The sequence below is a fragment of the Boeremia exigua genome (genome assembly GCF_020726555.1).
Source record: "Boeremia exigua strain MPI-SDFR-AT-0100 chromosome Unknown C7974scaffold_2, whole genome shotgun sequence".
Lineage (NCBI taxonomy): Eukaryota > Fungi > Ascomycota > Dothideomycetes > Pleosporales > Didymellaceae > Boeremia > Boeremia exigua.
This window is the reverse complement of record NW_025763519.1, coordinates 1683864-1708748: the sequence shown is the minus strand read 5'-3', so window position 1 is coordinate 1708748 and position 24885 is coordinate 1683864. Positions and strand designations below refer to the sequence as shown.

At 53.9% G+C, this 24885-nt stretch overlaps 9 protein-coding genes across 9 annotated transcripts; 2 read left to right on the top strand and 7 right to left on the bottom strand.

Moving 5' to 3' along the window:
* Positions 1 to 2432: 2432 nt before the first annotated feature.
* C7974DRAFT_385775 (uncharacterized protein) lies at positions 2433 to 6325 on the top strand. The gene is made up of 3 exons (XM_046140990.1): positions 2433 to 3020; positions 3335 to 3478; positions 3530 to 6325. Exons 1-3 carry the CDS (start codon positions 2768 to 2770, stop codon positions 6133 to 6135), a joined length of 3003 nt encoding a protein of 1000 aa, XP_046001605.1. The 5' UTR covers positions 2433 to 2767; the 3' UTR covers positions 6136 to 6325.
* A 2891-nt stretch (positions 6326 to 9216) lies between these two features.
* Positions 9217 to 11446, bottom strand: C7974DRAFT_105267 (uncharacterized protein). Its single transcript, XM_046134922.1, has one exon. It carries the CDS (start codon positions 11234 to 11236, stop codon positions 9332 to 9334), a length of 1905 nt encoding a protein of 634 aa, XP_046001604.1. The 5' UTR covers positions 11237 to 11446; the 3' UTR covers positions 9217 to 9331.
* A 131-nt stretch (positions 11447 to 11577) lies between these two features.
* On the bottom strand, positions 11578 to 12868 carry C7974DRAFT_303334 (checkpoint protein Hus1/Mec3; the record flags this gene model as incomplete). Its single annotated transcript, XM_046137937.1, has 6 exons — positions 11578 to 11604; positions 11661 to 11737; positions 11800 to 12556; positions 12608 to 12620; positions 12671 to 12776; positions 12826 to 12868. 6 exons carry the CDS (start codon positions 12866 to 12868, stop codon positions 11578 to 11580), a joined length of 1023 nt encoding a protein of 340 aa, XP_046001603.1.
* A 725-nt stretch (positions 12869 to 13593) lies between these two features.
* On the bottom strand, positions 13594 to 15093 carry C7974DRAFT_285464 (uncharacterized protein; the record flags this gene model as incomplete). Its single annotated transcript, XM_046137621.1, has 1 exon — positions 13594 to 15093. A coding segment is annotated over one exon (1500 nt), but the record flags the coding sequence as incomplete, so codon positions are not given.
* Positions 15094 to 15598: 505 nt separating this feature from the next.
* On the bottom strand, positions 15599 to 18576 carry C7974DRAFT_105226 (rab-GTPase-TBC domain-containing protein). Its single transcript, XM_046134921.1, has 5 exons — positions 18201 to 18576; positions 16785 to 18144; positions 16445 to 16707; positions 16078 to 16396; positions 15599 to 16028 (listed from the first exon to the last, which is right to left on the bottom strand). Exons 1-5 carry the CDS (start codon positions 18339 to 18341, stop codon positions 15667 to 15669), a joined length of 2445 nt encoding a protein of 814 aa, XP_046001601.1. The 5' UTR covers positions 18342 to 18576; the 3' UTR covers positions 15599 to 15666.
* C7974DRAFT_385758 (Sec1-binding region of Mso1-domain-containing protein) lies at positions 18482 to 19753 on the bottom strand. Its single transcript, XM_046140989.1, has one exon. It carries the CDS (start codon positions 19609 to 19611, stop codon positions 18790 to 18792), a length of 822 nt encoding a protein of 273 aa, XP_046001600.1. The 5' UTR covers positions 19612 to 19753; the 3' UTR covers positions 18482 to 18789.
* Positions 19754 to 20229: 476 nt separating this feature from the next.
* Positions 20230 to 21110, top strand: C7974DRAFT_105215 (uncharacterized protein). The gene has a single exon (XM_046134920.1). It carries the CDS (start codon positions 20374 to 20376, stop codon positions 21097 to 21099), a length of 726 nt encoding a protein of 241 aa, XP_046001599.1. The 5' UTR covers positions 20230 to 20373; the 3' UTR covers positions 21100 to 21110.
* Positions 21111 to 21427: 317 nt separating this feature from the next.
* C7974DRAFT_468926 (uncharacterized protein) lies at positions 21428 to 23056 on the bottom strand (the record flags this gene model as incomplete). The annotated part of the gene is made up of 2 exons (XM_046146411.1): positions 22293 to 23056; positions 21428 to 22244 (listed from the first exon to the last, which is right to left on the bottom strand). Exons 1-2 carry the CDS (start codon positions 22952 to 22954, stop codon positions 21428 to 21430), a joined length of 1479 nt encoding a protein of 492 aa, XP_046001598.1. The 5' UTR covers positions 22955 to 23056.
* A 516-nt stretch (positions 23057 to 23572) lies between these two features.
* On the bottom strand, positions 23573 to 24574 carry C7974DRAFT_105205 (uncharacterized protein). Its single transcript, XM_046134919.1, has one exon. It carries the CDS (start codon positions 24316 to 24318, stop codon positions 23599 to 23601), a length of 720 nt encoding a protein of 239 aa, XP_046001597.1. The 5' UTR covers positions 24319 to 24574; the 3' UTR covers positions 23573 to 23598.
* Positions 24575 to 24885: the final 311 nt, after the last annotated feature.

The window sequence follows — 24885 nt, the reverse complement described above, 5'->3', positions numbered from 1 at the left end:
CAAGTGCGATCACCACATTTTTCAATGCGCGAATGTTCACGGGTTCATGTTGGAAGTGCAACATAGGTACAACAAGCCCAGAGATGGGTGCTTGGCTGCAACAGTACCATTATACGCCTCGTGTGGCGTTTGAAAACCGGTGCGTACCAAAGAATGTTCGCTGTGCAGGGTAAGATCCATGTTCGGTTGAGCGAGTTCTTGCGTGAATAGTTACGGGTCGGACACTTGCTGGTCGCACAGAGAACTAGGTATGGAGTGATATCTCGATTTCAAGTTTCAATAATGCTCGGAACTGGTGAACATATCGATCGCTATCGATCCTCGCATGGAAGACTCGAGACGAGTCTGGGATCCGTGTTCGGTTCGCGCTGTTTCAGACGAGGTTGGTTTTTGCATCTGGGGTAGACTAGACGAGAGGTTGGGGGCGAAACATCGGAGGTTGCAGGCAAACACAACTACGACTCAATTCTTCGGGCTGTTCGTGAAACACAATCATGGTGGTTGGGGTGTCGTTTTCGTAGTTCAAGGATTGCGGGATCGAACGGTGCGTCTGAAGCCTGTCAGGGTCCATGACAAGACACACAAAGCTTTGTGCACGTTTGGCCTCCAGGCGCAGTCTGGAGAAGAGGCGGGAGAGCACTTGCTTCGTCTTGCGTCAAGTCGCGGAGAAACTGAGGAGAAGTTGGATCGAGCGGTACGGTTAGCAGTGGTCTACAGTGGGTACAGACCAATATCCGAAGCACTCGGACTTCAATCCCAAAGACTATCGTTAGGCGCTCCACCGGTCGCTGTGCACAAAATAATCCCAAGGGCCCTCGTCTAAAAGCATTGGCGTTGTGACTTTCAAAACTTTGTGTAGTGAAGAAGTAGTATGTGAAACCTGTCGCACAAAAATCTGCTATCGAAACAATAGTTGTCGAAACATAAGGCTCCAGGTTGCGGGAGCGGCGCCTGAGGCAGGATATGGACATGGTGCGGCAGCACCGTTTACGGTCCGACACCGGAAAAGGTGAGCGATTCAGGTCTCAGGAACAGGACAGGGGAGGTTCGCCGAGGCACAAGGACTACTCACTCAAGCTGTCAAAAGACGCAATTATTATTCCCGAGCAAGATACGGCGGTGAGCAGCTCACATCAGCCAGCCGGTGAAGCATCGGCAGTCGCACCTGGTGGAGCCGCGTATTGGGGGTCACGTGGACGGGGTGGCCTGTGATGGCGACTGCCACATCGGGGATGCCTTCCTTGGAATGTAAACCTGGACAGGCTGGCCGCACACGGCCAGGACAGCGCAACTGTAGACTATCCAAACGTGGAGGCGCTGCGTTTAATGAGTCTCCAGTGTTCATTGCAACGGCGCGCGCTTGCGACAGATCTAGGTGTGCTGTCGTATTACAATAATATCCTGTGTAATTGGGAGCACAGTTGCCCTAGGCAACTCGGCACTCTGGCCACGCTGATTCGGCCGACGACGGATTGTCTAATCAGCGGCCCTTGCGAGGTGCGCTGGACGGGCAGTCGCCTGCGGGCCCGGGCAGTCTCGGTGCTTCTGAATTGGCAGCCGGCGCGGGGGTGGACGCAGGCCTGCGATGCAAACAGCCGCTCCTCTGGGCGTGCCTGATCGCTGCGCTGCAGATGGGTCTGGAGAAGGCTCGGATGGCCGACGTCTCTCACTAGCTGCGTGGCTCTGCGGCCCTGGCAAGGGACACCAGCGCTCGTAGGGAAGGCAGAAAACGGGGCCGCGAGCGCACTAGAAGCAAAAATGATGAAAAAGGCTCATGGCGTGGGGAATCCTCGTTGAGGCTCTGCGGAATCGCGCTCTCGTGCGAGCCAGCGACGGAAGGTCAAAAATGCCTCGCCGGGGCATCTCGCGATCAGACGCGCCTGCGAGCGACCTGCCACCAGCGGCGCGTCGTCGAGCCCTGCATCCAAAGCTTGCGCTCTTGGCTGCAGAAGCTTGGTGCATGGAGGCCGGGCGGTGGAGGCTGATGCCAGTCTGAGACGCCTTACTGCTCCAGGCGTCGTGCAGTTCGAGGCAGCGATGGTGGAGGTGCTGGCTGCTTGCTGCCAACGTCATTAAGCAACATCCCTGCTGGCGTTGCACGCAGTCTCGTGCTATCCCACACGCTTAATTTCTCCTGCCGCTCAGCGTCGCGCTATGCTCCTGGGACCCAGATGGCGACGCGAGGGTGGGCTTCTTAGTGCGCTTGCCGTGGGATGGAACTGCAGCGAACACCACACCATCGCGAGGCCTCGAGATGAGCACCTGTACGTAGGGCAGGGCCAGGCATAATCCCGCCGGCACATGCTGGCCGCACCCAGGCGCATTCGTGCAGCCGACGGCGGGCGCGGATACACGTTCGCTGCAACGGGGAAAGGCCGCAAATCGCCAGACGCACGGGCCGCAAATGACATAGCGTGTGCGCGATTTATTGTAGCTCTTTTGGTTTGTTGTGAGCGGCGCATTGGTACGTGCGTCCTCAACCTTGGACAGCTATCGAGGAAACCAATCACCAGCCATCGGCAGACACGGCTCCAGCCAGCAGATTTTTCCCTGAGTGGCTTTGGATATAATCTGCTGCTGTCCCTCCTCCCTCGCTCTTTCTTTACAGAGAAGGACTCGCACGCTCTTACCGACTGCTGAGCCTGCCCGACCTCGACAACTCCACGCCTCCCTACCTTTGGTCGCTGGGAGCCTTCTCTGTGATTGACAATTATACACCCTCTAATAATCCGACCATCGACACTGTACTGAGCATATCTTAATCACCATGGCACCCGGCGAAGATGTCGAGCGCGGGCGCGCTAGCTCCGCTGCTGAGCGCCAAAAGTCCATCGTCTCCATGACCGAGTTCGAGGGCATGGACGAGTACACTGCTCTGCAGAAGTACATCCTCTTCTACCGCGACCCCAGGTCTGCTGGCCACGCGGTCGAGGAGGCCCCCAAGAAGAAGAAGTGGTGGCAATCCGGCGGCGGCAAAGCCTCTGGTGCCACTGACCTTGCTGCTGAGGTCCCTGACGACTGTACGTATTATTCATTCCTGCACATTCAATATATTGGATCGCAATCGGCGCGCAGCGAAGGGCTGCCGTGGTGGCATCCATTGGCGACCATCACTACTCCAGTATCTGGTGGCGCATTGGGACGGCCCAGGAGCCCAGCTGCGAACTGCGCTCTAGGATCTTCCCAACTCCGCATGGAGCTTGGAGCTTCCTGCAGCTGTTGTGGGGCCCCTGGTCACGTGCGAACTCATTAGCTGTCGCACCACCGCCACACCCCAGCACGCATCCCGTTTTTGTGCAAAATATTTCTCAACGCATTTGCTAACACAACGCAGTCGTCAACACTGAGCTTCGCACTGGTCTCTCCTCCAGCGAGGCTGACAACCGTCGCAAGCGTTATGGCTTCAACGAGATCTCTTCGGAGAAGACCAACCTCCTGAAGCAGTTCTTGGGCTACTTCACCGGTCCTATTCTCTACGGTATGCAATTTGCACAACTTTATTGGCCGTGCACAAACTAACGCAAACTAGTCATGGAACTTGCTGCCCTCCTCGCTGCCGGTCTTCAGGATTGGATTGATTTCGGTGTCATCTGCGGTATTCTTCTTCTTAACGCTATCGTCGGTTGGTACCAGGAAAAGCAGGCCGCCGATGTCGTCGCTTCCCTCAAGGGTGACATCGCCATGAAGGCGACTGTCGTCCGTGACAACCAGCAACAGTCCATCCTCGCCCGTGAGCTCGTCCCCGGTGACATCGTCGTCGTCGAGGAAGGTTCCACTGTTCCCGGTGACGTTCGTCTCATCTGCGACTACGACAAGCCCGAGGACTTTGAGCTTTACCTTAAGCTCAAGGCCGAGGACAAGTTCCACGATGGCGACCCAGACGAGAAGGAGGACGAGATCGATGAGGAGAAGTTCGATGAGGAGAACCCCATCACTCAGGGTGTTTCTCTCGTTGCCTGCGATCAGTCTGCTATCACCGGTGAATCTCTCGCTGTCGACAAGTACATGGGCGAGGTCGCTTACTACACCACTGGTTGCAAGCGCGGCAAGGCCTACGGTATCGTCATCGCCACTGCTAAGCACTCTTTCGTCGGTCGCACTGCTTCGCTCGTCCAGGGCGCTCAGGACCAGGGTCACTTCAAGGCTATCATGAACTCCATCGGTACAGCGCTCCTCGTCTTGGTCATGTTCTTCATCCTCTTGGCCTGGATTGGTGGTTTCTTCCGTCACATTCCCATCTCCGTCCACCGTGAGGGTACCGACAAGTCCGTCACTCTTCTTCACTACGCCCTGATCATGTTCATCGTCGGTGTCCCCGTCGGTCTTCCCGTTGTCACAACCACCACCCTCGCTGTCGGTGCTGCCTACCTCGCCGAGGAGAAGGCTATCGTCCAGAAGCTCACTGCCATCGAGTCCCTCGCTGGTGTTGACGTTCTCTGCTCTGACAAGACCGGTACCCTCACTGCTAACCAGCTGTCTCTCCGTGAGCCCTACGTCGCTGAGGGCCAGGATGTCAACTGGATGATGGCTGTTGCCGCTCTCGCCTCTTCCCACAACCTGAAGTCTCTCGACCCCATCGACAAGGTTACCATCCTGACCATCCGCCGCTACCCCAAGGCTCGTGAGATCCTCAACATGGGCTGGAGGACCGAGAAGTTCACTCCCTTCGACCCCGTCTCCAAGCGTATCACCGCCGTCTGCCACATGGGTGGTGACAAGTACGTCTGCGCCAAGGGTGCCCCCAAGGCCATTGTCAACCTTGCCAACTGCGACGAGATCACCGCCAACCTGTACAAGGAGAAGGCTTCCGAGCTTGCCCGCCGCGGTTTCCGTTCCCTTGGTGTCGCTTACCAGAAGAACGACGGTGACTGGATCCTTCTCGGTCTCTTGTCCATGTTCGACCCCCCTCGTGAGGATACCGCCCAGACCATCATTGAGGCTCAGCAGCTCGGTGTTCCCGTCAAGATGTTGACTGGTGACGCTATCGCCATCGCCAAGGAGACCTGCAAGATGCTTGCCCTCGGAACCAAGGTTTACAACTCTACCAAGCTTATCCACGGTGGTCTTACCGGTACCACTCAGCACGATCTCGTTGAGCGTGCTGACGGTTTCGCCGAAGTCTTCCCCGAGCACAAGTACCAGGTCGTCGAGATGCTCCAGCAGCGTGGTCACTTGACTGCCATGACTGGTGACGGTGTCAACGATGCTCCCTCTCTCAAGAAGTCTGACTGCGGTATCGCTGTCGAAGGTTCCACCGAGGCTGCTCAGGCCGCCGCCGATATTGTCTTCCTTGCCCCCGGTCTTTCCACCATCGTCCTCGCCATTAAGATTGCCCGCCAGATTTTCCAGCGTATGAAGGCCTACATCCAGTACCGTATCGCGCTCTGCCTGCACTTGGAAGTCTACCTCGTCACCACGATGATCATCCTCAACGAGACCATCCGTGCCGAGCTTATTGTCTTCCTTGCCCTCTTCGCTGATTTGGCTACCGTCGCCGTTGCTTACGACAACGCTCACTCTGAGCAGCGTCCTGTCGAGTGGCAGTTGCCCAAGATCTGGCTCATCTCCGTCGTCCTCGGTCTGCTCCTTGCTCTCGGTACCTGGATCATCCGTGGTACTCTGTTCCTGCCCAACGGTGGTATCATTGTCAACTTCGGCCACATCCAGCCCATCCTCTTCCTTGAGGTTGCCCTTACCGAGAACTGGCTTATTTTCGTCACCCGTGGCGGCAAGACATTCCCCTCGTTCCAGCTGGTCATTGCCATTCTTGGTGTAGATGTCCTCGCCACCCTGTTCGCCCTCTTCGGATGGATGTCTGGCGAGAACTACCAGACTAACCCTCCTACGAACAACTCCAAGTTCCAGGAACGCGGCTGGGTTGATATTGTCACCGTTGTCCTTATCTGGGCTTACTCCATCGGTGTCACGATCATCATCGCCATTGTCTACTACCTGCTCAACCGCATCACGTGGCTCGACCAGCTCGGCCGCAAGGACCGCCACAGGAAGAACCCTCACATCGAGAACATGATTGCTGCCCTCAGCAAGCTGTCTCTCGAGCACGGTACAGACAAGCACGGAGTACAGCGCTTCGTTCTTGCTGCCCGCGCTGCCGAGGAGGAGGAGGACGAGTAAATGTAAATTACGATGCATGGATGCATATGAGAAAGATGAACGGCTTATGTGGTTGGTTTTATGTACTGGCCATGGGTGTGATGAGCCCACCTCTTTAGTGAGGTTAATAATCAGTCGCCGTTTTTTAATTACTCACTGTATACCAAAGAGCATATTTCTTTGTTAGTAATTGATACCGATCGAAGTTAAATCATCTGTTTGCCATTGAACAATTGTGACTGCCTCTCAATTCCTCCTACAAAGCCCTATTCCTCTCACTATTCTTGACTAAACTGTTCCCTTGCAATCGTCAATTGGAGCCTCGCCCATACTGTATGGTCCCGTCATGGCACAAACCCTTCAGAGGCTAGTGGCGTTAACGACATGCATATCGGGCGAATTCACGGGTGTCAGATTGCTGCTCCACAAGCCTCGCAATATTCACTCAGCCTTACGGCCTATCAACCATTCGAGTCTGTGACAAATGGAACGATAGCTGATGGCAAGCCAAGCACCTCCTCAATGCCTAAGCGAGTCTGCAAAGTGTATCAAAGTGCGCCTCGAGCTACGGTTTCGAGGCAGGGTTAGTTATCGACACCACCCGCTGTTGGTGGTTGGTCGACCGCAGTCGCAGCTCACAGCGTTGCAGATTGCCGTCTGCAGCAGCTCTGGGGGGATTGAAGCTGCCAACGCCCCCAAGCGGGGTAGATCAGCATGCACTTTCCTCGCAGCCAATCCTGCCCCCTCCATGCTCCCAGTGCTCTGGATGTGACTGATGGCTCAACACGCGATGCGACGGTTCTGCTGCACGATGCGAAGCCAATTGCTATCGCAGCCGCTCGGCGGCGTGCGTCTATCAGCGTCCAGCCGTGGGTAGAGCTTTAAGTTTGCGAATTTCAGCTCGAGAGAGCGGAAAAGATAGCGAGCTACATGGATGTGATTGGCCAATTGCTGCCCGTAGGGCTTGGAGACGTGCATGCAGTAGCGCGCACGCTTGGTGCATCTTGCATCGTGGGGTAGCTGCGGCTGGTGGTTGGTGAGTGCAGGATTAGCTGCGAGTGGATGAGCTTGTGGGTTTGGCACGGGAATTAGGACATGGAGTCGCGGCTGGGCAGGCGCATTCATTGAAGTCTGTGATTCCGTGATCATCAGGTGAGCAATCGCGCATGGAGATGTCTTTGTCAGAGAAACTGATGCTGTTCGAGCTCTGGCCTGCTGGAAGCTTGAGAGTGCGCACGAAGCTTATCCACATGATGTCAGCTCGCGACGTGCATCCTCATCTGACGTTGACATCTGTCGTGGCACTGTTCGCTCGGGCGTTTTCTTCCTTCAACGGCGTTGCTCGCTCCGCGGGCCTCCGTATCGCAGCTGTCATTGCTTAGAGGAGGTTGGGCGGCCCCATTTGAGTCCGAGCGATATCAAATGACGTATCCTTGCCATCGTCTCATCATCCATGCTTCGCGGTGCATCTGCAAACGGCTCGGGCGTTAATCATCATGGTGATGATCCGTCCTTCAGCACAGGGCCTTCGTGTTTCGCGCGAGTCGCAGAGCTTGCTTATCCTGTTACCGATGTACGGTTGTTGATACGGTCGCGCCTCCCATGTCATTGGGGCGTGGGCAACACGAGAACGAACATCGCTCAATAATCTATAACGCCGAAGCGTATTGCCAAGATATGTGGGATTTCGACCCTGATGACACTGCTGCTTGATAGCAGATGAATTGCTTATCTTGGATAATTTATGCAGCGTGATGTCCTTAGTGGGGCAGGTACGCTGTGATCGCGACGGTGCGGGTACTTCCTTCTACAACACCAGCAGATTTCGTGATCGTCTCCAAGCATTGCATGCATCGACGTCCGAAGGATTCGATGCCTCAAGATGCTGTGTGGGGTATGTGTGCTGACGTATGTGTACGCCATGGCTACGCATCTCACTTCGCAGATTACCGCTTCTGTTCATTGCTCCGCGGTGCCCTTGCTGATCGATGAGATACTGGTTACTGGTCACGGCAACGCTTGAGGTATGATAAGCTTTTCTAGTGTGCTTGCAAGTATGAGATAGGTGTAGGTACATCTGCGGTGGTACGACGATCTGTCGCCATACTGACACGCTGTCACGAGGTGAGCATCTTGTACAGCTGATTGATGGTAGTGATCACTACACAAAGCAAACTATTGACAGAAATAGTGTACGGACAGCAAATACAACCACGATAGGAACAACACACGGCGTTTTGATGTGATATTTCGTCTACTCAAGCACAGAACTACAGAATATAGACACGTGAGCCAGGACAAGATTGAGGTCGCAACATGCATGCCTTCCTCGCACCTTTCTGCGACGCTTAGAAGACGGATACGGCGCGGGTGAGTCAGTAAGCTCTTTCCGACATAAAACAGCATTCAGATTGTCTTCGAAACCATTCGTCGATTTCCTCCTTTTCCCCGCAAGACAGTCGAAAAAGATCTTGAAAGGATGGGTGATGATTCTCACAAGTTTGGCTCAGGGCAGCAGTGTTCCGGGGAAAAAAGAGGAACACATGGTCGAATACGGTACCTGTTCTGAAGTGAACAGAACCATACATTGGGTTGCCTTTGGCGTACTTTGGTTCAAGAAAAACCACACATCTGAGAACCGATCAACGCTTACGTACAAGGACCTATGGGCGGAAAGTCAGCGAGGGGCTTCAGAGCATTTCGAGACCAATGAACATGAAGAATAAGAGCAGTCAGGTATTCATTGTAATCGACGCATCTTTTGAAAACAGGTCATCAGCACATACGAACAGCGTTTGCCGATCTCAAATATTTCACAATGTGGACGTATTCGAGAGGCCGCCATGAATGTCGACAGAAACAGATGTAGCACTCAGCCCGAGCCGAATTAGAAGACACCATACGACTCGCTCTAGCCGAGCAGCCACCAGGCATGTTGCAGACAGTGTTTAGCTTAGAGATGATGGCTTTTGGGACATGTGCCATGCTTTGTAGTATTTTGAAATTCTCGCGGGCAGACGTTGTACGAGGAAGGAAGGAAGGAAGGCAGGAAGGAACAGAGCATTAAGATGACCATAGATAAGAAGGATTTGAACAGAAGAGCCCAGGGCTTTGACTAGAGGTGTCAGAAGATAAGTGTGTCGTTCAGTACAAGTTATCCTGTAGGACCCGCAGACAGGGCGGCTGCAAACGCACACTGTCTAGCTGCATGGTATAATCACACGTCCAACGAATCCCACAGCTCGGCGCTGTACATGCTCAAGCACTGCTCGCACTTCCCGCACTTCCCACACCCGGGCGGTATCCTCATCCCCTTATAAACGTCAAACACCCAATCCTTCATCTCGCCTCTGCGCTCCCACCACGGTCCCGACTGCAGATCCCATTTATCGGGCGCAGTCGGGAAGCTATGCTCGTGCATGGCTGGCACGCGGTTGGTAAGGGTATGGATGTCGATGCCCGCCTCTCTACCCACTTCAACGAGTTTCTGGAAATATACTTTTTCAGTATACGCCCCGCCGTTCTGGTGCCTCGAGTTTCTGTACTGCCTCTCGATGTCTTCAAGATACACAGCTTTGAGGTTGCCGTAGAAGGACTCGTACGCGGCAGAAAGCTTGTCATACTCCTCTTCGTCGGCGGAATCCCAGCCCTCCATCCAGCGATGCGACTGTATGACGTCGATGAGGGCGTCTTCTAGCCAGTCCAGAAACTGTCCCTTGGCCTGAGTCAGGAAATACTCCTCAACTTTCCCCCAGAGCAGCAGCCGCTCCAGTGAGCTGGGAAACGCTGTTTCGCGAAACCACCTGATGAAGCTTTTGCGTTGTTCGGCCATCTTGCTCTCATCTCCGCTCGAGAAGTACATGCAATCCAGCTCGATGTCTGAGATGTTGATGGCGACGGTTTGGAGGTTGTTTGCCCTCTCGAGCTCCTCGTTGCGATAGCAAGTGCATCTGTACCCATGGATCTGGCGATGGCTGTAAGGGCCATAGAACATAAGAGTGTGCAGAGAGGCGGACTGTTCAGAGCAGATGCCATTTATAAGCGCGTCGGCATCTTCCATTCGATTAGGAGCACTGGTACCAGCACGAAGTGTGAAAGTTTCGAGTGCGATCGGCGCTTGAACAAGCGCGCGACGGAAAGAATAAGGTAAGTCATCACAATCATCGAGGTAGATGTGCTTGACAGTAGAAGAACGTGGTGGCACCAGCGTAGAAAAGTCGTACTCTATTGGATCATCCTCATCTGGGCGCACAAGGCCGTTGTAGTATATCGAGCTGAGTCGACGTAGACGAAGCAAGATAGAGAAGACCTGCATGGACGTGTCTGATGCGTCCGAAACATCGTCTGTGGGTGGTATTGTCATCCGTGTCTCTGATACGACGCCGACAGCGACATTTTGAATGCTGCAAAGGCCGGGAGGCCAGTGGCTGCCGTACAGGATGCTGCCCTGAATCACCCTCATGAGCCAGCCAAGCGTCGATTTGCTGTGATGCTCTTTCGTTATGAACTTGACATCCTGCAGTCGTGGGCAATATGCGATCAGAAGCATTTTCAAAATCCCGTCAAAACCATCTTTGACCTGATCGCGGGCCTCCACACGGATGTCCTCGTCACCATTTTCGACCATTGCATCGAACTGATCTTCGATATCTTCAAGATACTCCTCGATCTCGTCGTCCTGCCATTTCCACGACGTGCCATCGACATTTGTGCACGCTTCGTGCAGTTGCTGGTCGAAGCAGAGCATTTTCCAGTCCAGCCAGCTTGTACGATCATGCCAGATCTCAATAGATCGAACATGCCAGATCAAGATTGGGTCGGCGCGTCCAAATGCGCTACGTAGCAATAGTGGGATGGTAGTTGGCGAGATATCTGATGCAACCCGGTACTTGCTGTAAGCCTCCTGGTGACGTTTTAGGGTTCCGCTGGCGCAGGCCGCGATTCTCTTGCATGTACATGCGAAATCTAGATGTGACTCGGGAGGTACAAAGTCGATAATGAGGTAGATAAGATCAGTGGAGAGGCCCGTAATGAAGCATGCACTATCAATTGTGTTTGAGTCCAGCGTTGACTCCCCGGGTCGCGATTTAACAATGCAATCGCTCGCACTCGGTAGCGACATGATCGATGCTGGGTTTACTGACTTGTCGGTGAGGTGTTGCTACTTGGCAAGGGACGTTGGCATCTTAAGTTGGTCGTGAGGCGGGAAGTAGCGCTTGGGCCTCACCTGATGCCTAGATAGCTGAAGGCATCTATCGTTCGCTAAGTATGAACTACTAACATCTGGACTTTCAGACGCAGGTAACGAAGAACTGGTTCGCGAATCCTACCATGAGCTCGGTATCGTACATCCTTAATCCAAAGTTGCTACAACCCACATTGTATATTATAATCCACGATATGGTATTCCGTGCGTGGTATCTATTCGTGATTCATAAATGTCGCATAAAACATGGTTCTGCATCATGCGCTGTACGAGCTGACATAGTACTGTATACACATCAGCCTTTGCTCGGATTCCAGGGAACATGAGGCTGCACTCGTACCGTCAAGACAGATTCGTCGTTGCCATTGTCATTCGGCAGATAGACGTAAAGGATTAGAGCGTGCTCGTGGCAGAAGCCTGTCCATTGTTAGCAGATGGTCAGACATGCTGCACCGAATGCCGTGAAGCAAACTACTCACAGGCAATAACTCTCCCACCAAGTCTCCCCACACTCATCACCTTTCCCCAATCGCGCCCATCTATCCTGACTGTTGCCCAGCCTTCCTCACTGCGTCCATCTGCAGAGCCCAACTGCTTCATGCGCGTACTGGGATGACCAGCAAGCCCATCCTCGCCTCCTGCAACCTGGGCAGGATCCAATTCTGGGTTGCTCAAGTCTGTCCAGACAGATGAGATGCTCATTGCGTCGGATTTGATGCTCATCTTGAGACAACCATGCATGTTTGCAGAGACCTCCAGCCGTGTCCTGGTCGCCGCGGTGCCCGATCCTGGCTTTGCGTCCGCGAGAGCCAGCTTTGTAAACCTGTCGCTGATACTTTTGAGCTGCATCAGCGGCGGTAGTATGATGTGCACATCTGGCTCCCGAGTGTGAGGCTCGTGTATGTTGGCTACTGTGTCTGGGGCAAGCACGCGCACGGGTATCTCTTGCGTGACGACCGTCTCGCGGTTGCCTCCGAAAGTATTGTCGAATGGTGCATCGAAACCATCGTCGTTATTTGGGCCTGCAGTTGGGAAGGCGCCGTACGAGTTCGAGGACGTGGTCGTGACGATAGTCAAGGCAAGTACGGGCATATTGTCCTTCTTCGTGAGGCGTATCTGGGCGGATGTGGCATTCAAGGCCGACTTAAGGGCTCGGTTGAGCGACGTGAGCGGTACCTCAAGGTTGATGACATTGTTGGCAGCAGACTGTACTGAGATGGTCTCGAAGATGGCGTCCTGAGCTGCGCGTCAGATTGCAGGTTGGGGGAGAGAAGATGGTGCGCTTACAATGGAAAGTACACTGTACTCTGTTAGAAGTCTGCAGACACACGGAACCCCGCAGAAACTCACGCCCAGACCTGTGTGCCCTGCTCAGGTATGATGGTGAAGCACACCTGCTCTTCGCTGAGCTTGACCCATGCGAGCGGCCCCAGCGAATTGAGAGATGCGGTGAGTTCTTCGAGGTGTCAGCTGCGTATCAGCCATCCAAAGAGAAGAATACGCACTTGTGAAAGTGGGAATGTTCTGTATCTGGGCCTTGAAGCGCATCGTGTGAGTTGGTGGAGGGGCGTAGACGCGTCGCGTAAATGTTCACGAAGGTCCCGAGGCACCGAACGTCATCGTCGCTGCCAGACGACGTAACCTAAATCTCACATTTCGCATGTGGAAGGAGTCACACAATTCATGGAGCAGCGACACCTGTATCAAGTTTGAGCTTCCAGACGCTATCTGTTCACGATCCTAGACGCTATCTGATAACGCTTCCAGCCACTATGTGATGAAGCCCTGGCGGCCAGGACTGGTTGTACATGAACTCGACATCCGCACGATCCACGATCCACGATCCATCACCACTATGGCCTTATTTGTGCATAACCTTGCTGAGGTGTTGGCGGGAACCCGCCTGGCATATGCTGGGCATGACCATACCCAGGTGACGGCATATCGTGTCCATACCCGTTTACCTGGCCTTGGTGGTATGCTTCAGGGTCTATCATGACACGCCCGCCCTGCTGAAAGCCTTGCGCATATGGCTGAGGCTGCTGAGGCTGGTAGCTCACCGGTGAAGGCACAGGTAGATTCATCATGCCCTGTTGTCCATGGCCCGCGTAACCACTAGCCGTTGGCATCTGCTGCTGACCGTAGCCCTGCGAGTACGCGTTCTGCACTCCCGCCGCCGTGCCCGAGAACGCTGCATGGGCCGCTGCGTTCGCGCTCGCCGCTCCCGAACCATCGCCTGCAGGCACCGCCTTGATCTCGTCGCCCGGCGCGCCGACCACATAGCCCCATGTGCCCTTTGTAAGCTTGTCTAGCACGAACTTGACTCTCTTGCCAATGTCCCGTGGCATCTTGGTCTCGCATTTGTCCAATGCCCAGGAACATGCTTGCACTACGTCCTTCCACGCCTGCTTCTCGTACGTACTGAAGACTGGGTTTCCATGCTCTTGGCGCACCCGCTCGAGGACGCCCATCATAAGGCCTTGGATGCGGTTCCTTATGTTCTCTTCTGTGACATCTTGTTTCGGCAGCAGGACGAAAAAGTTGCTTGGGTGACTTGGACGTAGGCGCGAAGTGGTAAAGCCGATGTCGACTGGTGCTGCAATGAACACTTCCTTTGCTGCAGCTGCAGGACTTGCTGGACCGACTGCCAGGCGTGCAAATGCTGCAACACCGTCATTGTTGGCGCAGTATGCAGTCTTGAAGAGGGAAAAGGGTGCATCCGCTAGCTGGACAGCGTGATGTACCTCGCGCTCTTTGCCTGCCGCCTGACACATTTTCTCCTGATAGCTGCGCGGGTCGACACAGCGACGTGCCCAATGCTTACTCCGGGGAGCAAGATGCTTCTTCACCATATCAACAACGTCGCTACCGTAGCGAGCCTTGCTCGCGCCGTTGAGCCGAAAGGCGAAAGTGACGAGCTCGTCTTGCGCGACGTTGAGGTGAGTGTGCAGCATCCAGGAAGGGAGGAAAGTGTGGATGTAGTACGCAAAAAAGTACATGTAAGTCGACAAGTGTTGGCTCGTGATACTTTGTGTGCTGCTGTCAAGAAATAGGACAGGGATGCCCAGCTTCTTCGCATAAGACTGTAAGCGTACCAAGTCATTTATCGTGTTCTTTTTGCCTGCTGCTGATGGCCTGACAATTGTTGCAAGGTGTAGTGAATTCGTGACACTTATACCTGCGATAGTATTGCGTATTTCAGGCCTTGTGGTGTTGATGAAGGTCAGCAATGGCGAGACAACTGCGCCATGATGCCAGACGATCTTGTGTGTTTTCGAAGCAGAAAGCGCACGTTGGATGGTGGTAGTCACACGCTTGACCACACTCTCCACGTCGTCATTACCATTGGGGCGGTAGCACCACCCACGGGCTACAACGATACTCGCGTTCGCAAAAGAGTAAACTGCTCCCTCGAGATGTTTGCTTCCCGTCTCACCAGTGAGGTGCTCGACGAGTCCTCGAAGCCTTTTGAAGTGAGTTTCATCCCTGTCATCTTCTGCGATTATGACCATGCCGCCTTTGATACCCTTGACCTCATCTTTAGACTCTCGAACACCCAAGTCGCATAGCTTTGCAAGGACACTTGTCAACTGCAGCATAACGTCAATGTCACTATCTGTCTCCCAGACATGTAGAGCCTCGGGGTCACAGAAGACATCGAGTGTATCGTCAGATGCGGACGTAAAAGACGACTTGTGATCTGAAGGAATCGAGGAAATGGACTCCCTGAAGCTGGCCAGATTACGCGACCATGGACCAGAGAAGGACGACATCTTGTCCCGCGGACGACGGTGTTTGCGCTTGCGGTGGCAATGCGGATGCCGCTTGACTCGAACGGCGTTGGATTCCCCGACAGCGAGTGGTATCTCTTGATCCGGTGGCTGCTTGCTGGGCGAGCGGAGATGTCGAAAGCGCTTCCTCCACAGTTGAGGGATTGTACGTTGCGGTAGGTTCTGTCATGGCGGCGTGGGAGAGTGGTCGAGGAAGCGCTTGATGTATTCCATAAGAGTCTGTTTTGTAAAGTGAAAGGACGCGGAGTGAAAGGGAAATTCTTGCTTCGCACTATAGAGCACGATTCAATGGGAAACAGAACATGGCTAGCCATAATCAATGTGTCAATCGCGAGATTTCGAATTTGTCATTGGAAAACGCTCTGCTGCGTGAAGAGAGGTGTGTGAGTATGACGTTGTTACTAGAGATGTCAATTTGAAGACAGAGGTGGCACAAACCATCGTTGATGCCAACGCAGCATGGACACAACTAACACCCAATTCCCAGGGTTTTATCAATATTCACAGTCATTACCAACGCCGGACATTCTGATGCAAAGTAAACGTCGAAACGACTCATGATCCCACACCTTCGCCCTTCTTGGCAACATCCTCTTTCGTTAGGACTTCCACCTTTCGGCTCAATAGGCCACGAAGCTCTGGACTGATGACTTTCGCATCCGTGTCGTCATCTGTGCTTGTTTGCTTACCCTTGTCGGTGCCAGATGACGAAGCTTGTGACTCGGTCTCTTGCAGCTTAGGCATGGGTCCTGGCCCTGAAGCTATCACGGCTGCCTGCTTCCTTTGCCTCGCCTGCGGAGCAGAGGGGAAATTCCCTTTCTTGTCAACTGTTTCAACAGTTCTCTGGAATCTACGGAAGAGAGACTCGGCGCGTACAAGCGTCGACTCCAGGTCCATGGTACCCGAAAGCTCGTTCACTGTTACGAGTCAGAATGTTCGTTTTGTGCAAACGCCAAAGCAACGTACCATATTTGAGCACCTCGTCAAAATGCTTCAGATGCGCCATTATAACGTCGCGATGTTTTTCCAAAATTGCAAGTGCAATGAAAATGTGGAAGTTGCTGCTGCAGTAGTCTGTCCATAAGGACTCCCAAAGGCGCAGAACGTCTGGCCACTCGAACTCACGCTTGTACCAGACGAGAAGCATGCGGAAGAAGAAGAAGAAATTTGTGGAGTCGGCGGATTGTAGGTGGAGGTAGAGTTTGGGGTCCATGAGTTGTACGAGGTGATCGAGGGTCGTGAGTTGCTTACGCATGCCGGATTGATCGCGAAGGAAATTTCGTTCCTGCGTGTGCGTCAGCTGTGAAATCTGTTACGAGGAGGACAGTCTTACCATTCGATCCATAAATCCGACAAAACCCCAGAATGCAATCGCATCATCCTGCATAACTGCATAAATGGGTGCAAGGAGATCGCTCATACCCTGAACGTAGCCGAGATCCTTGTTGTACTCGTTATAGGTCAAGAGCATATCCTTCATCTGTTCCAGGTGCACGTTGGTGCCCACCTCGGCAAAAGGCGAGTCGGGGTCAGGATGAGGTATGTCCTCTCCTTCGAAGATTGGAATGGTTCGGTCTGTTCGGTGCACATCCTTCTCTATTGAACGCACCCCATCGAATGGGGACAAGTTAGCCAAGTCCTGTACAGATATTAGGGTGTGTGGTAAGACAAACCTATGCGGTTCTTCTGCTCCTTCCACCACTCAGCCTGCTCTTCGGTCTGTTGACCCTCGACCATTCGCTCCCACCAAGCACCCTTCAGGCGGATGTACTCGTCTCGACGGCTGTTAATATTCGCACGGCGTTCCTCCTCATTGCTATCCCACTCATAGACGCCAAGAAGGTAGAGCCACGCCTCTTTTCGTACGCCATCATCAGGATCGAGACCACCGTGAAATATCCGCTCCTTGACCTCGTCTGGCGTCAACTGTAAGCGACCAGTGTCGTCGAAGAAACCCTTCCACTCCTCTAGCGTGACTGGCTTTCTGCGGTCCGCCATAGTCATCTTGTCCATGTCGAGGATCTCGAAGTCGCCAAGGTCGCCCTGTTCCATCGCCAGAACATCTTTCGCTGTCCATATCCTCTGGTTTCGCTCCCGCTCGCTTTGCTCAGCTATACCCATAGCCCATCTAGCCAAGTATATGCGTGCACTGTCAAACTCATCTTGCAGGGTCTGTACTTCTGGATTCTGGATCAGGCGCCTAACCTGAGGGGGTATCTTGGGGTTCTCTGCTACGGCCTGCGCCGTCTTCCTTGTAAATGTTGTGACCTGACTGAGCTTCTCGAGGATGTTCCACCTCGCTTCCTTGAAGGCTTTTGTGACTGGATCCATGCCCCCGTCGCGCTTGCCTTGTGTTTGTGAAGAAGAAGCCTCGCCATCCTTGTTCTTCTTTGCAGATCCTGGCGCGTTCTTACCAAACGATTGCTTGTCGTCCTCGGTGGGCTCAATAAGGTATATACTAGGGTCGGCACCAGATCTTTCGACTGTCACATAGCGTTTCAACCATCGCAAGACCTCGTCGCCACCCCAGAACATGCCGCCGCCATCGCCGAAGGGGTCGAAGGTTTCTTTTGCAAGCTTCTTCCTCTGCAGGATGGTGGACTGACATTCACTGTCGTGGAAGAATAGCGCAGGGAAGCTGTCGCCTGCACGTGTATTCACTACAACGCTGCCGAACCACCATCCTAAGCTCGGTGGGCGTACCAGCAGAGAGTATATCTCGCTCACAGGGATAGCGAAGGCATAGCCGGGCGTGACTGTGTGTGAGGAGGTAGTTGGCGGAGGAGGGACGAGGTACGAGATCTTGGGCGGGGCAGACGAGTCTGAAAGGTCGACCTTCACGTAGGTGTCGTAGGCATCACCCAGGGCGGACTCGGGCATCCAGGCAAGGAGCAGCGACGAGGAGCTGACGCTTTTCGACGACGCAGACGACGTAGGGCGGGCATCATTTGTGTTCTTGGCCGACTTCTGCTGAATAAGTGCTACGAAGCCTGGAATGTTGTCTTTGGCGGAGGGTGAGGGGTGGACGTATACCTGCGCATGTTGGGTCAGCGTCACGCCACAGACAAGCATGGATGTTGTTCACGGACTTTGCTCTTAGTGTACAGTAACTTCACGCCTTTCCCGCTCTCAGTGTGTCTTATCGTGTTGTACTCGCCCTCATCGTCGTCGCTCACATCATAGAACGACGCGGACGGCGAGGGCGGGCTCGGTGGTGCCGGAGAGGCCATGGCGGGGCAAGCAGGCTGCAACAACCGCCAATATCGACGTGTGTAACGTTTCGAGAATTCAGGAGAGCGTGCTACAGGTATTTTGAGGAATTTCAGGCGGCACGCAGCTCATGGGGCAAGAGCACATGGGAGTGGCTGCTGCAGCAGGTAGCAGCGCCGCAGCAGCTAGTCAGCGGGACATGACGTTGCTTGTGTGGCGCACGCGGGGAACGCGTTCAATCAAGATGCGACCGGGGGCGAATTTCCTTGAGCACGAAGTAGGCTGGTAAGGGCAAAGCTTGCGAATTTGGTCATGTCGAATATTGCTCTATGTGCAGCCAGCGTAAAGCAGCTGTGTCCTCCGCAAGAGACTCCTGACGCCGTGCTGCTGAGTCGCAAGCTATGCAACGTCCAAAACCGTGACTGCCCTGCAACTCCAAATGCGCCGGTGCTAAATGTACAAAGAAGCTCAACGCATGCGCGGCCCGCTCGGCAGACCGACGCGTCCGCCCGGTGGAGCGCGCTGTGGTGCGCCGCCATAATTCGTGGGTGCGTAGGGATCGTAATCGCCAGACTGCTGCCTCCCTCCACCGCTGCTGCCACCCGAGTAGCTGCGCTCGTCTGGGTACGGCGGCCGGCCGCCGGGCGCAGGCCTTTCGTAGGAGCCGCGTGCTGATCCTACCGACGATGTGCTTTGCGCCGGGCTGGCCGACCTCCCGGATCCCCACAGTCGTTGCTTGAGCCGCTCCTGTGCCGTGGTGCCTGAGCCTGCACTTGGTGGCGGAGAAGGGTCGGCGCCTGCACGTCCGCCGGGCCCCATGGAGCTCTGGTAGCTGCCGGCTCTCTGGCTTGGTAGCGGCCTGCCCTGGCCCTGTGGCTCTGGCGTGAGCGAGCTGCCCATGCGCCCCTGAAGCGGTCGCGCGCCTGCTCCAGCCGCGCCGCCGCCAGCGCCGCGGCGCAAGGACTGCGGCTGCTGTGCCTGTTGCTGAGGTGCCGGATTGTCCCAGAGATCACTCAGTCCTCCCCCGCGTCCCGTGGGTGTGCCCTGGCCCTGCTGCCGCCCGGCTGAGGACACGAATTGCTGCGTCGGCTGCGCCTGCGGGGCGCGTGGGTCAGGTGGCAGCCATTGCGGAAACGGCCGACCTTTCTCTGTGTAGTACGCGCGCAGGACCCGCGAAATGTGAGAGTCTTCTTCTATGTCGCCATCATTCTCGTCGGAGAGCAGCTGCCGGCGCAGATTGGTGTATCGTGACGTGGTGTTGGTGAGCAGGTTGTTCAGGTACGACGACATGGTGCTGCGAAGACGGCGTGAGTGCCGGGTCGCGTGCGTGGTAGGCGGTCGAGGTACCTTTATTAGGGTGTATGGGTGCACATGGGCTGGCGGGGTCGCGCCTCGAACCAAGTGGTGAGGAACGGCCGCAAGCTGTTTCCACCCTCGGCGCCCAAAACACCGACCAACCCTTCAAGCGAGATGAGCTGCACATCCTCACACTGCTTTGACTTGCTATTACCCCTAAACTGCCGGATATCTCGGAGCACAAGACCATATTGCCGCCCGCACAAGAGCTCGCAAGACGCTTCTGAGTCGAAGCAGTTGTTGAGACCTTCACCTTGCCATCCAGGCAGCTTCGAGGCCCATGTTTCGAGGGTGCACGATGCAGGGCACGCTACCAATCGTGAAGCGCGTACAAGTACATGCATAGACTTCGACAGGGAATCACAGGGAAGTCTATTCGATTCGAAACAACTTGAAACAATCTGGTAGACGTCATTTGCGTAGATGGGTTGAGCATGAACGTTACAGCGCACTGGCTCTGACCTTTGGCGGTGAGATGTAGCGAGTATGCACACCTCCTGTTTGATACGGGAAGAGCCATACACTTCAAAGGGCCTGATTCGCCCACCGTGAACTGCCAGCCCTCAAGGCAAACACAAAGTCACGTGTCGTGAGTTAGTTCCTCCAAAGCTTGTGGATCACTGCAATGTCTTTCTCGATATACAGGCACGAAGTCGAGGTCAACATCTTTCCTGCTTGACAGTGCGCTCCAGAGACATGGCGGCCCAATTCGATGCCTTCCCCAGTCTTTCTGCAGAGCTTCGCGCCACCATCTGGAGCCTTGCCGCGCGAGACGAGCACAACGGCAAGCATTGTGATGGGCGACAAATCGAGTTGTACAACCATGACCCAGATACAGAATCGGTCTCTGTCGCTATATCAAGCCCCTACCCGACGCTCTTTGCTGTGTGTCGTGAAGCACGCTACGAGGTCGCAAAAACAACACAGTGCAAGTGGATATCAATCTTTGCTCGCTCTAACAGCCCGATAGAGTCAGATCATACAACAGGATTTGAGATATGCATCAACTTCGTATTGGATACGATCAATCTTCGCACTCGCTTTGCCACGCCACTCTTACGAACCCCTTTAACAATCCGCCCCACCCAAGAGCAACGTCAGCTGGAAGCGCTTGCTCGATTGCTTGACTACAGGACCATTCAACGCATAGAGCGAATTGCCATGGATGCAGAACCCCCTATAGCTCCGTACAGGCTGGACTTCGATGCATGGTGGAAAGGGGAAGGTCTTGAGCTTTTCTGTTTTGGCCGATTACAAAGCGTTACTATCAGCACGAGAGAGAAGTCTGAACACTGCTCTAAGGACTATGCGAGATGGCTGGAAGCAGCAGTAAGAGATCAAGTGCACGATGCGTGGGCTGAGAGGAGCCAGATGAATGTGCCGAGGATAGAAGTGCTGAGCGTGGGTGGAAGCACTGCATGACTACAGGTCTCTTACCCGAGTTCACCATCCGACAGCCACATGGAACGGAAGAGGCTTGCTATCAAGGTCAGAAACCGTCGTATTGAAGGGCGGTCCCCCGCCGTGGCGATGGATAAAATTAGACGACAATTGAAGCTCAGAGCAAAAGGATGTTACCATACAGGCAGAGGTCAGCAACCAAATCAAAAGCAGTGGCATGTGTAAGTAATGTGAGCTCACATTTAGATTCCTTCGAGCCGCTCACTTTATGCAGAAGTAATACACTACTTAGCCTACAACAAAATCATACATGGCATTATCATATACCTCTTAAACTGCGGGATGTCTTTCAAACGTCTTCGCCTCTTTGCTTCTCTCGCAGTCTCCTCGATCTTCTCGGTCCCGTATCCTCAACCACTTCTGGTTCTTTAGCGTCCTGGTGGATTCTCTCATAAAACAAGAAACTTGCATTGAACGCACTACCCCTTACCACGGGATCTGTCGCAATGACGTTCACACCAGCGCCTCCAGACCAGCCTGTTACCGAAGAATCGTTCACCCAGAAGTACTTGTACGGCGCAGCGCTCTCCCTGCCCTCTCCATCTGCTGTCGGCCTGACTTTTCTACTGCGCCCGAGGCTTGGGGCGCCGGTAACACCAGCAACGTAATGCCCACTTTGTACCCTTCCGCCGCTGTGAAACACGCCGTTCACAAGTCTGTACCGCAGTGGGACCGCACGTGCGCCCTCTGGCACGGTAATATGTGGAGTCAAATCCAGAAGGTCTGGTATATCGACACGAGTCGTCAGTTTCCGCCTCATATCAGTACGATTCAGAAGTAGGTGCAGATACTCTGGAGCGGCGTCAATGGTGCGCTCGGTGGCGGCAGCCACACCTTCTGGTGCATCGCATGGTTCCGCGTGAGGGCAGGGAAAGATATTAGCGGGATCACTGAAGTACGTGGCAAAGCGGTGGCGCTCTAGGCCTTCGTAAACAGTGTCATTTCCGCCATCAAGGACGTCAAGAACGTCAAATCGGAGACCTAGACCATGTGTCCCCTCTCGGATCACAGATCTTTCGCAGTTCAAGCACGTCGTGTTGAAAGTCTCCGACAGAGTGAAGAGTGCATCGAACTCCCTTTTGAGCCGGGGACCGTGACGCTCGTTCCTGAAAGCATCAGCATTGTACGAGCATACAAACAGATTGCCAACTCACATGTCTATACTGGACTCAATACCGTTGAAGACGAGGGAGATAAATTCTTCTGCGTCCTGCTGGCCAGTCATGTTCGACCTTCGCGCGTTTCGCCTGAACCACCTCACCCCCTCTAGACTCCGGCTCTTGCAAGCAGCAGCCGTTCCCTCAGGCTCGAAGCAGAACTTCCTCTCCACCAACCGGTGCAGACGATGGATAGCCGGATGCGACCAGTCAAACGGCAAAGGTAATCTCTCTGCTGTCGTGCCGATCGAAACATCGCCCCAGTAAGCATTGACCAGTGTTTTCAACAAGCACGAGAAACAGCCGAGTGCTAGCTCTCCCATATTGACTAGAATCGGATCCTCGCTCTCTTTCGCGTTGAGGGATGCGTTTGGATCGGTAGCTGAACATGGCCAATGAGCGCCCGGTTCATTGTGTTTGCGGATCCAGTTCAGAAAGCGCGGGAGATGCATGAGGCACTGCAGTGCTGCGTGTCTATAGCAGTAGTTCCCTGCATTATTCAGGCCTCGTGGACGCCGGTTAGTACGAGTTATTGGCCAGGCTCTTGATAGGCCTAGGGCGATACGTTTGCGTTCTCGCTGCAGTGGTGTTTGGCGTGCTCTGGGCATTATGATTATTGGTGTACTAAGATTGCCGACCGAGAAAGTTTGCAAACACATTGTGGAAGCTTGACCATCTTGTATGGTGTCGGTTCCAGACAAACGTGGCTTAAGGTGTTTCTTTGTCCCCTGGTCAGGTTGCGCGGACCAAGATGAACAAAGACCTTGTCATTGACGGAGGTGGTTGCATCTTGTGCCTCTCAGCTCGAATAGACAGTAATTTCTACCAGTCATGTCCAGAGCCGTCCGTATGTACTTTGCAGAACACCAGTATGCACAAAGCGAATGGGTTCTACAACCATACTTGTACTAGTCTTATGTTCACAACCCTTTGTCAAAGCAGACCTGCCGCAACGTTCAAAGGCTTTCTCTTCGCGCTAATAGTGGTCATACAATAGCATGATTTCCTCCTTGGTGGCGCTCTGCCCACTACTTGCGGCTTTGACACGATCCGTGTAGATGAAAAAACACAAAGGCATGTTGACTTGACTTTTGAATTGTCGCCATGTTCTAAGAACACTGGCTGTCTGTGTGATATGATTGGACTCTTTGTTCGTACTGTCACTGGCACGGTTGCACCAGTCGAGCAATCGTTCGAGAGATCCTTGTCAGGTACAATGTGCTTACCCTTGCATGTTGAGCAAACGGTTTGGCCTGCGTTATTGATGGCTTCACCTGCCCCCCGAGACCACGATTTCCGACTACTAAGCCATTTCACCCTTCCGCTCTTCCCTCAGAGCATTCTTCACGATTGCGCCACACATCTTCGCATACGGATTCGTCCTCACGCTCATCTCTCTCGCAGCCTCGTCGCCATACCGCGCAGCAGCAGCGAAATCCTTTGACGCCAACTCCTCCAACTCGCTCTTCTCCAAGCCTTTCAGTTGTGTCCCTGTTTCGCTCGCTTTCAAGTATAGGAAGGCGCGATGCGAGTATGCTGTGCGTAACATGCGCGCTTGGTACGCTGACACTGGGGCTGTGGGTGAAGATGCGGGCAATGAAAGATGAATGGCGCGTGACAAGTCTGTAAATAATGTTTCGATGTCTGATTCTGATGCGGAGAAGATATTGCCGTCTTTTGGTAGCGATGTCTCGATTTTTATTCTTCGGAGCATGGCGCGGTTGACAAAAGCGCTCGGATATGTCGGATTGGTGGCAATGATATTGTTGAGACATTCGATCTCTGAATGTATCGCTTCTAGGGTAGAATCACTTGTAGTGCGCCTGACGATGTCGTTTTGTTGTGTTTCGAGGATGGATAGTTGTGATGAGGAAATGCTAGGGTGTGGCGGTAATGTGGTGTCTATGGCGGATGCATCTCTCGACTTTGCGACAGATGATGGAAGAGTTTCTGGGTCGAAGAGCGCATTCAGAATACGAGCATCGTTGGCTGACAACGAGGTGTTGACGGTTTCAACGGCCATCGGAGCTGGTGCTGTGAGTCTTCAAGATGTGGCTTTGTCTTCGATAGCGATTTCGCGAAGTCAAGTGCGTTTGGGAGCAGACTGAAATAGTCAGCTGAGTAACGTCCGAAGACTTCTGTGGCTCGTCGCGGAATCTGGTTTTGATACCGTTCGATGTGAAAGTAAGGCTCGGCTCAAGCGTCACGGAGCCGGGCAGCAGCGGATATTGGGGCCCGTAAACCTTGAACGGCTAGCGAATTGCCCGAAAGAACACCACACCTGCTGGACACCAGTCCATCAACACCTGCACTTTGCACAACATCAAAGCCGAAATGAATGTCGAATGTAGTCTTGCATCCATTGCGATTAGTACGCACACGGCCTATGCTGACAAGAACATATTTCGCACTCGAGTTCCACTTGGGCGGATAAGAGCGGATGGACATCAGCGGACAAAGAGTGTCGCTTCAGGAAGGCACCGCACGTGCTCTCGGCATAAGGATCCTGATGACGGTGCGTGAGCAAACATTGCATGGATTGCTGTATCTCGGTTCTTGAAGGAAGGGGTGAGGAAGCACTGGTAAGCGT

Excerpts from the sequence above, each read along its gene's own strand:
- C7974DRAFT_385775 (XM_046140990.1), top strand. The coding sequence starts at position 2,768 with ATGGCACCCGGCGAAGATGTCGAGCGCGGGCGCGCTAGCTCCGCTGCT. Across the intron at positions 3,021-3,334 it reads TGCTGAGGTCCCTGACGACT|TCGTCAACACTGAGCTTCGC; the intron begins GTACGTATTATT and ends AACACAACGCAG. Across the intron at positions 3,479-3,529 it reads CACCGGTCCTATTCTCTACG|TCATGGAACTTGCTGCCCTC; the intron begins GTATGCAATTTG and ends AACGCAAACTAG.
- C7974DRAFT_105267 (XM_046134922.1), bottom strand. The coding sequence starts at position 11,236 with ATGTCGCTACCGAGTGCGAGCGATTGCATTGTTAAATCGCGACCCGGG.
- C7974DRAFT_105226 (XM_046134921.1), bottom strand. The coding sequence starts at position 18,341 with ATGGCCTCTCCGGCACCACCGAGCCCGCCCTCGCCGTCCGCGTCGTTC. Across the intron at positions 18,145-18,200 it reads TACTGTACACTAAGAGCAAA|GTATACGTCCACCCCTCACC; the intron begins GTCCGTGAACAA and ends CAACATGCGCAG. Across the intron at positions 16,708-16,784 it reads GGAGCAGAAGAACCGCATAG|AGAAGGATGTGCACCGAACA; the intron begins GTTTGTCTTACC and ends TGCGTTCAATAG.
- C7974DRAFT_385758 (XM_046140989.1), bottom strand. The coding sequence starts at position 19,611 with ATGTCGTCGTACCTGAACAACCTGCTCACCAACACCACGTCACGATAC.
- C7974DRAFT_105215 (XM_046134920.1), top strand. The coding sequence starts at position 20,374 with ATGGCGGCCCAATTCGATGCCTTCCCCAGTCTTTCTGCAGAGCTTCGC.
- C7974DRAFT_105205 (XM_046134919.1), bottom strand. The coding sequence starts at position 24,318 with ATGGCCGTTGAAACCGTCAACACCTCGTTGTCAGCCAACGATGCTCGT.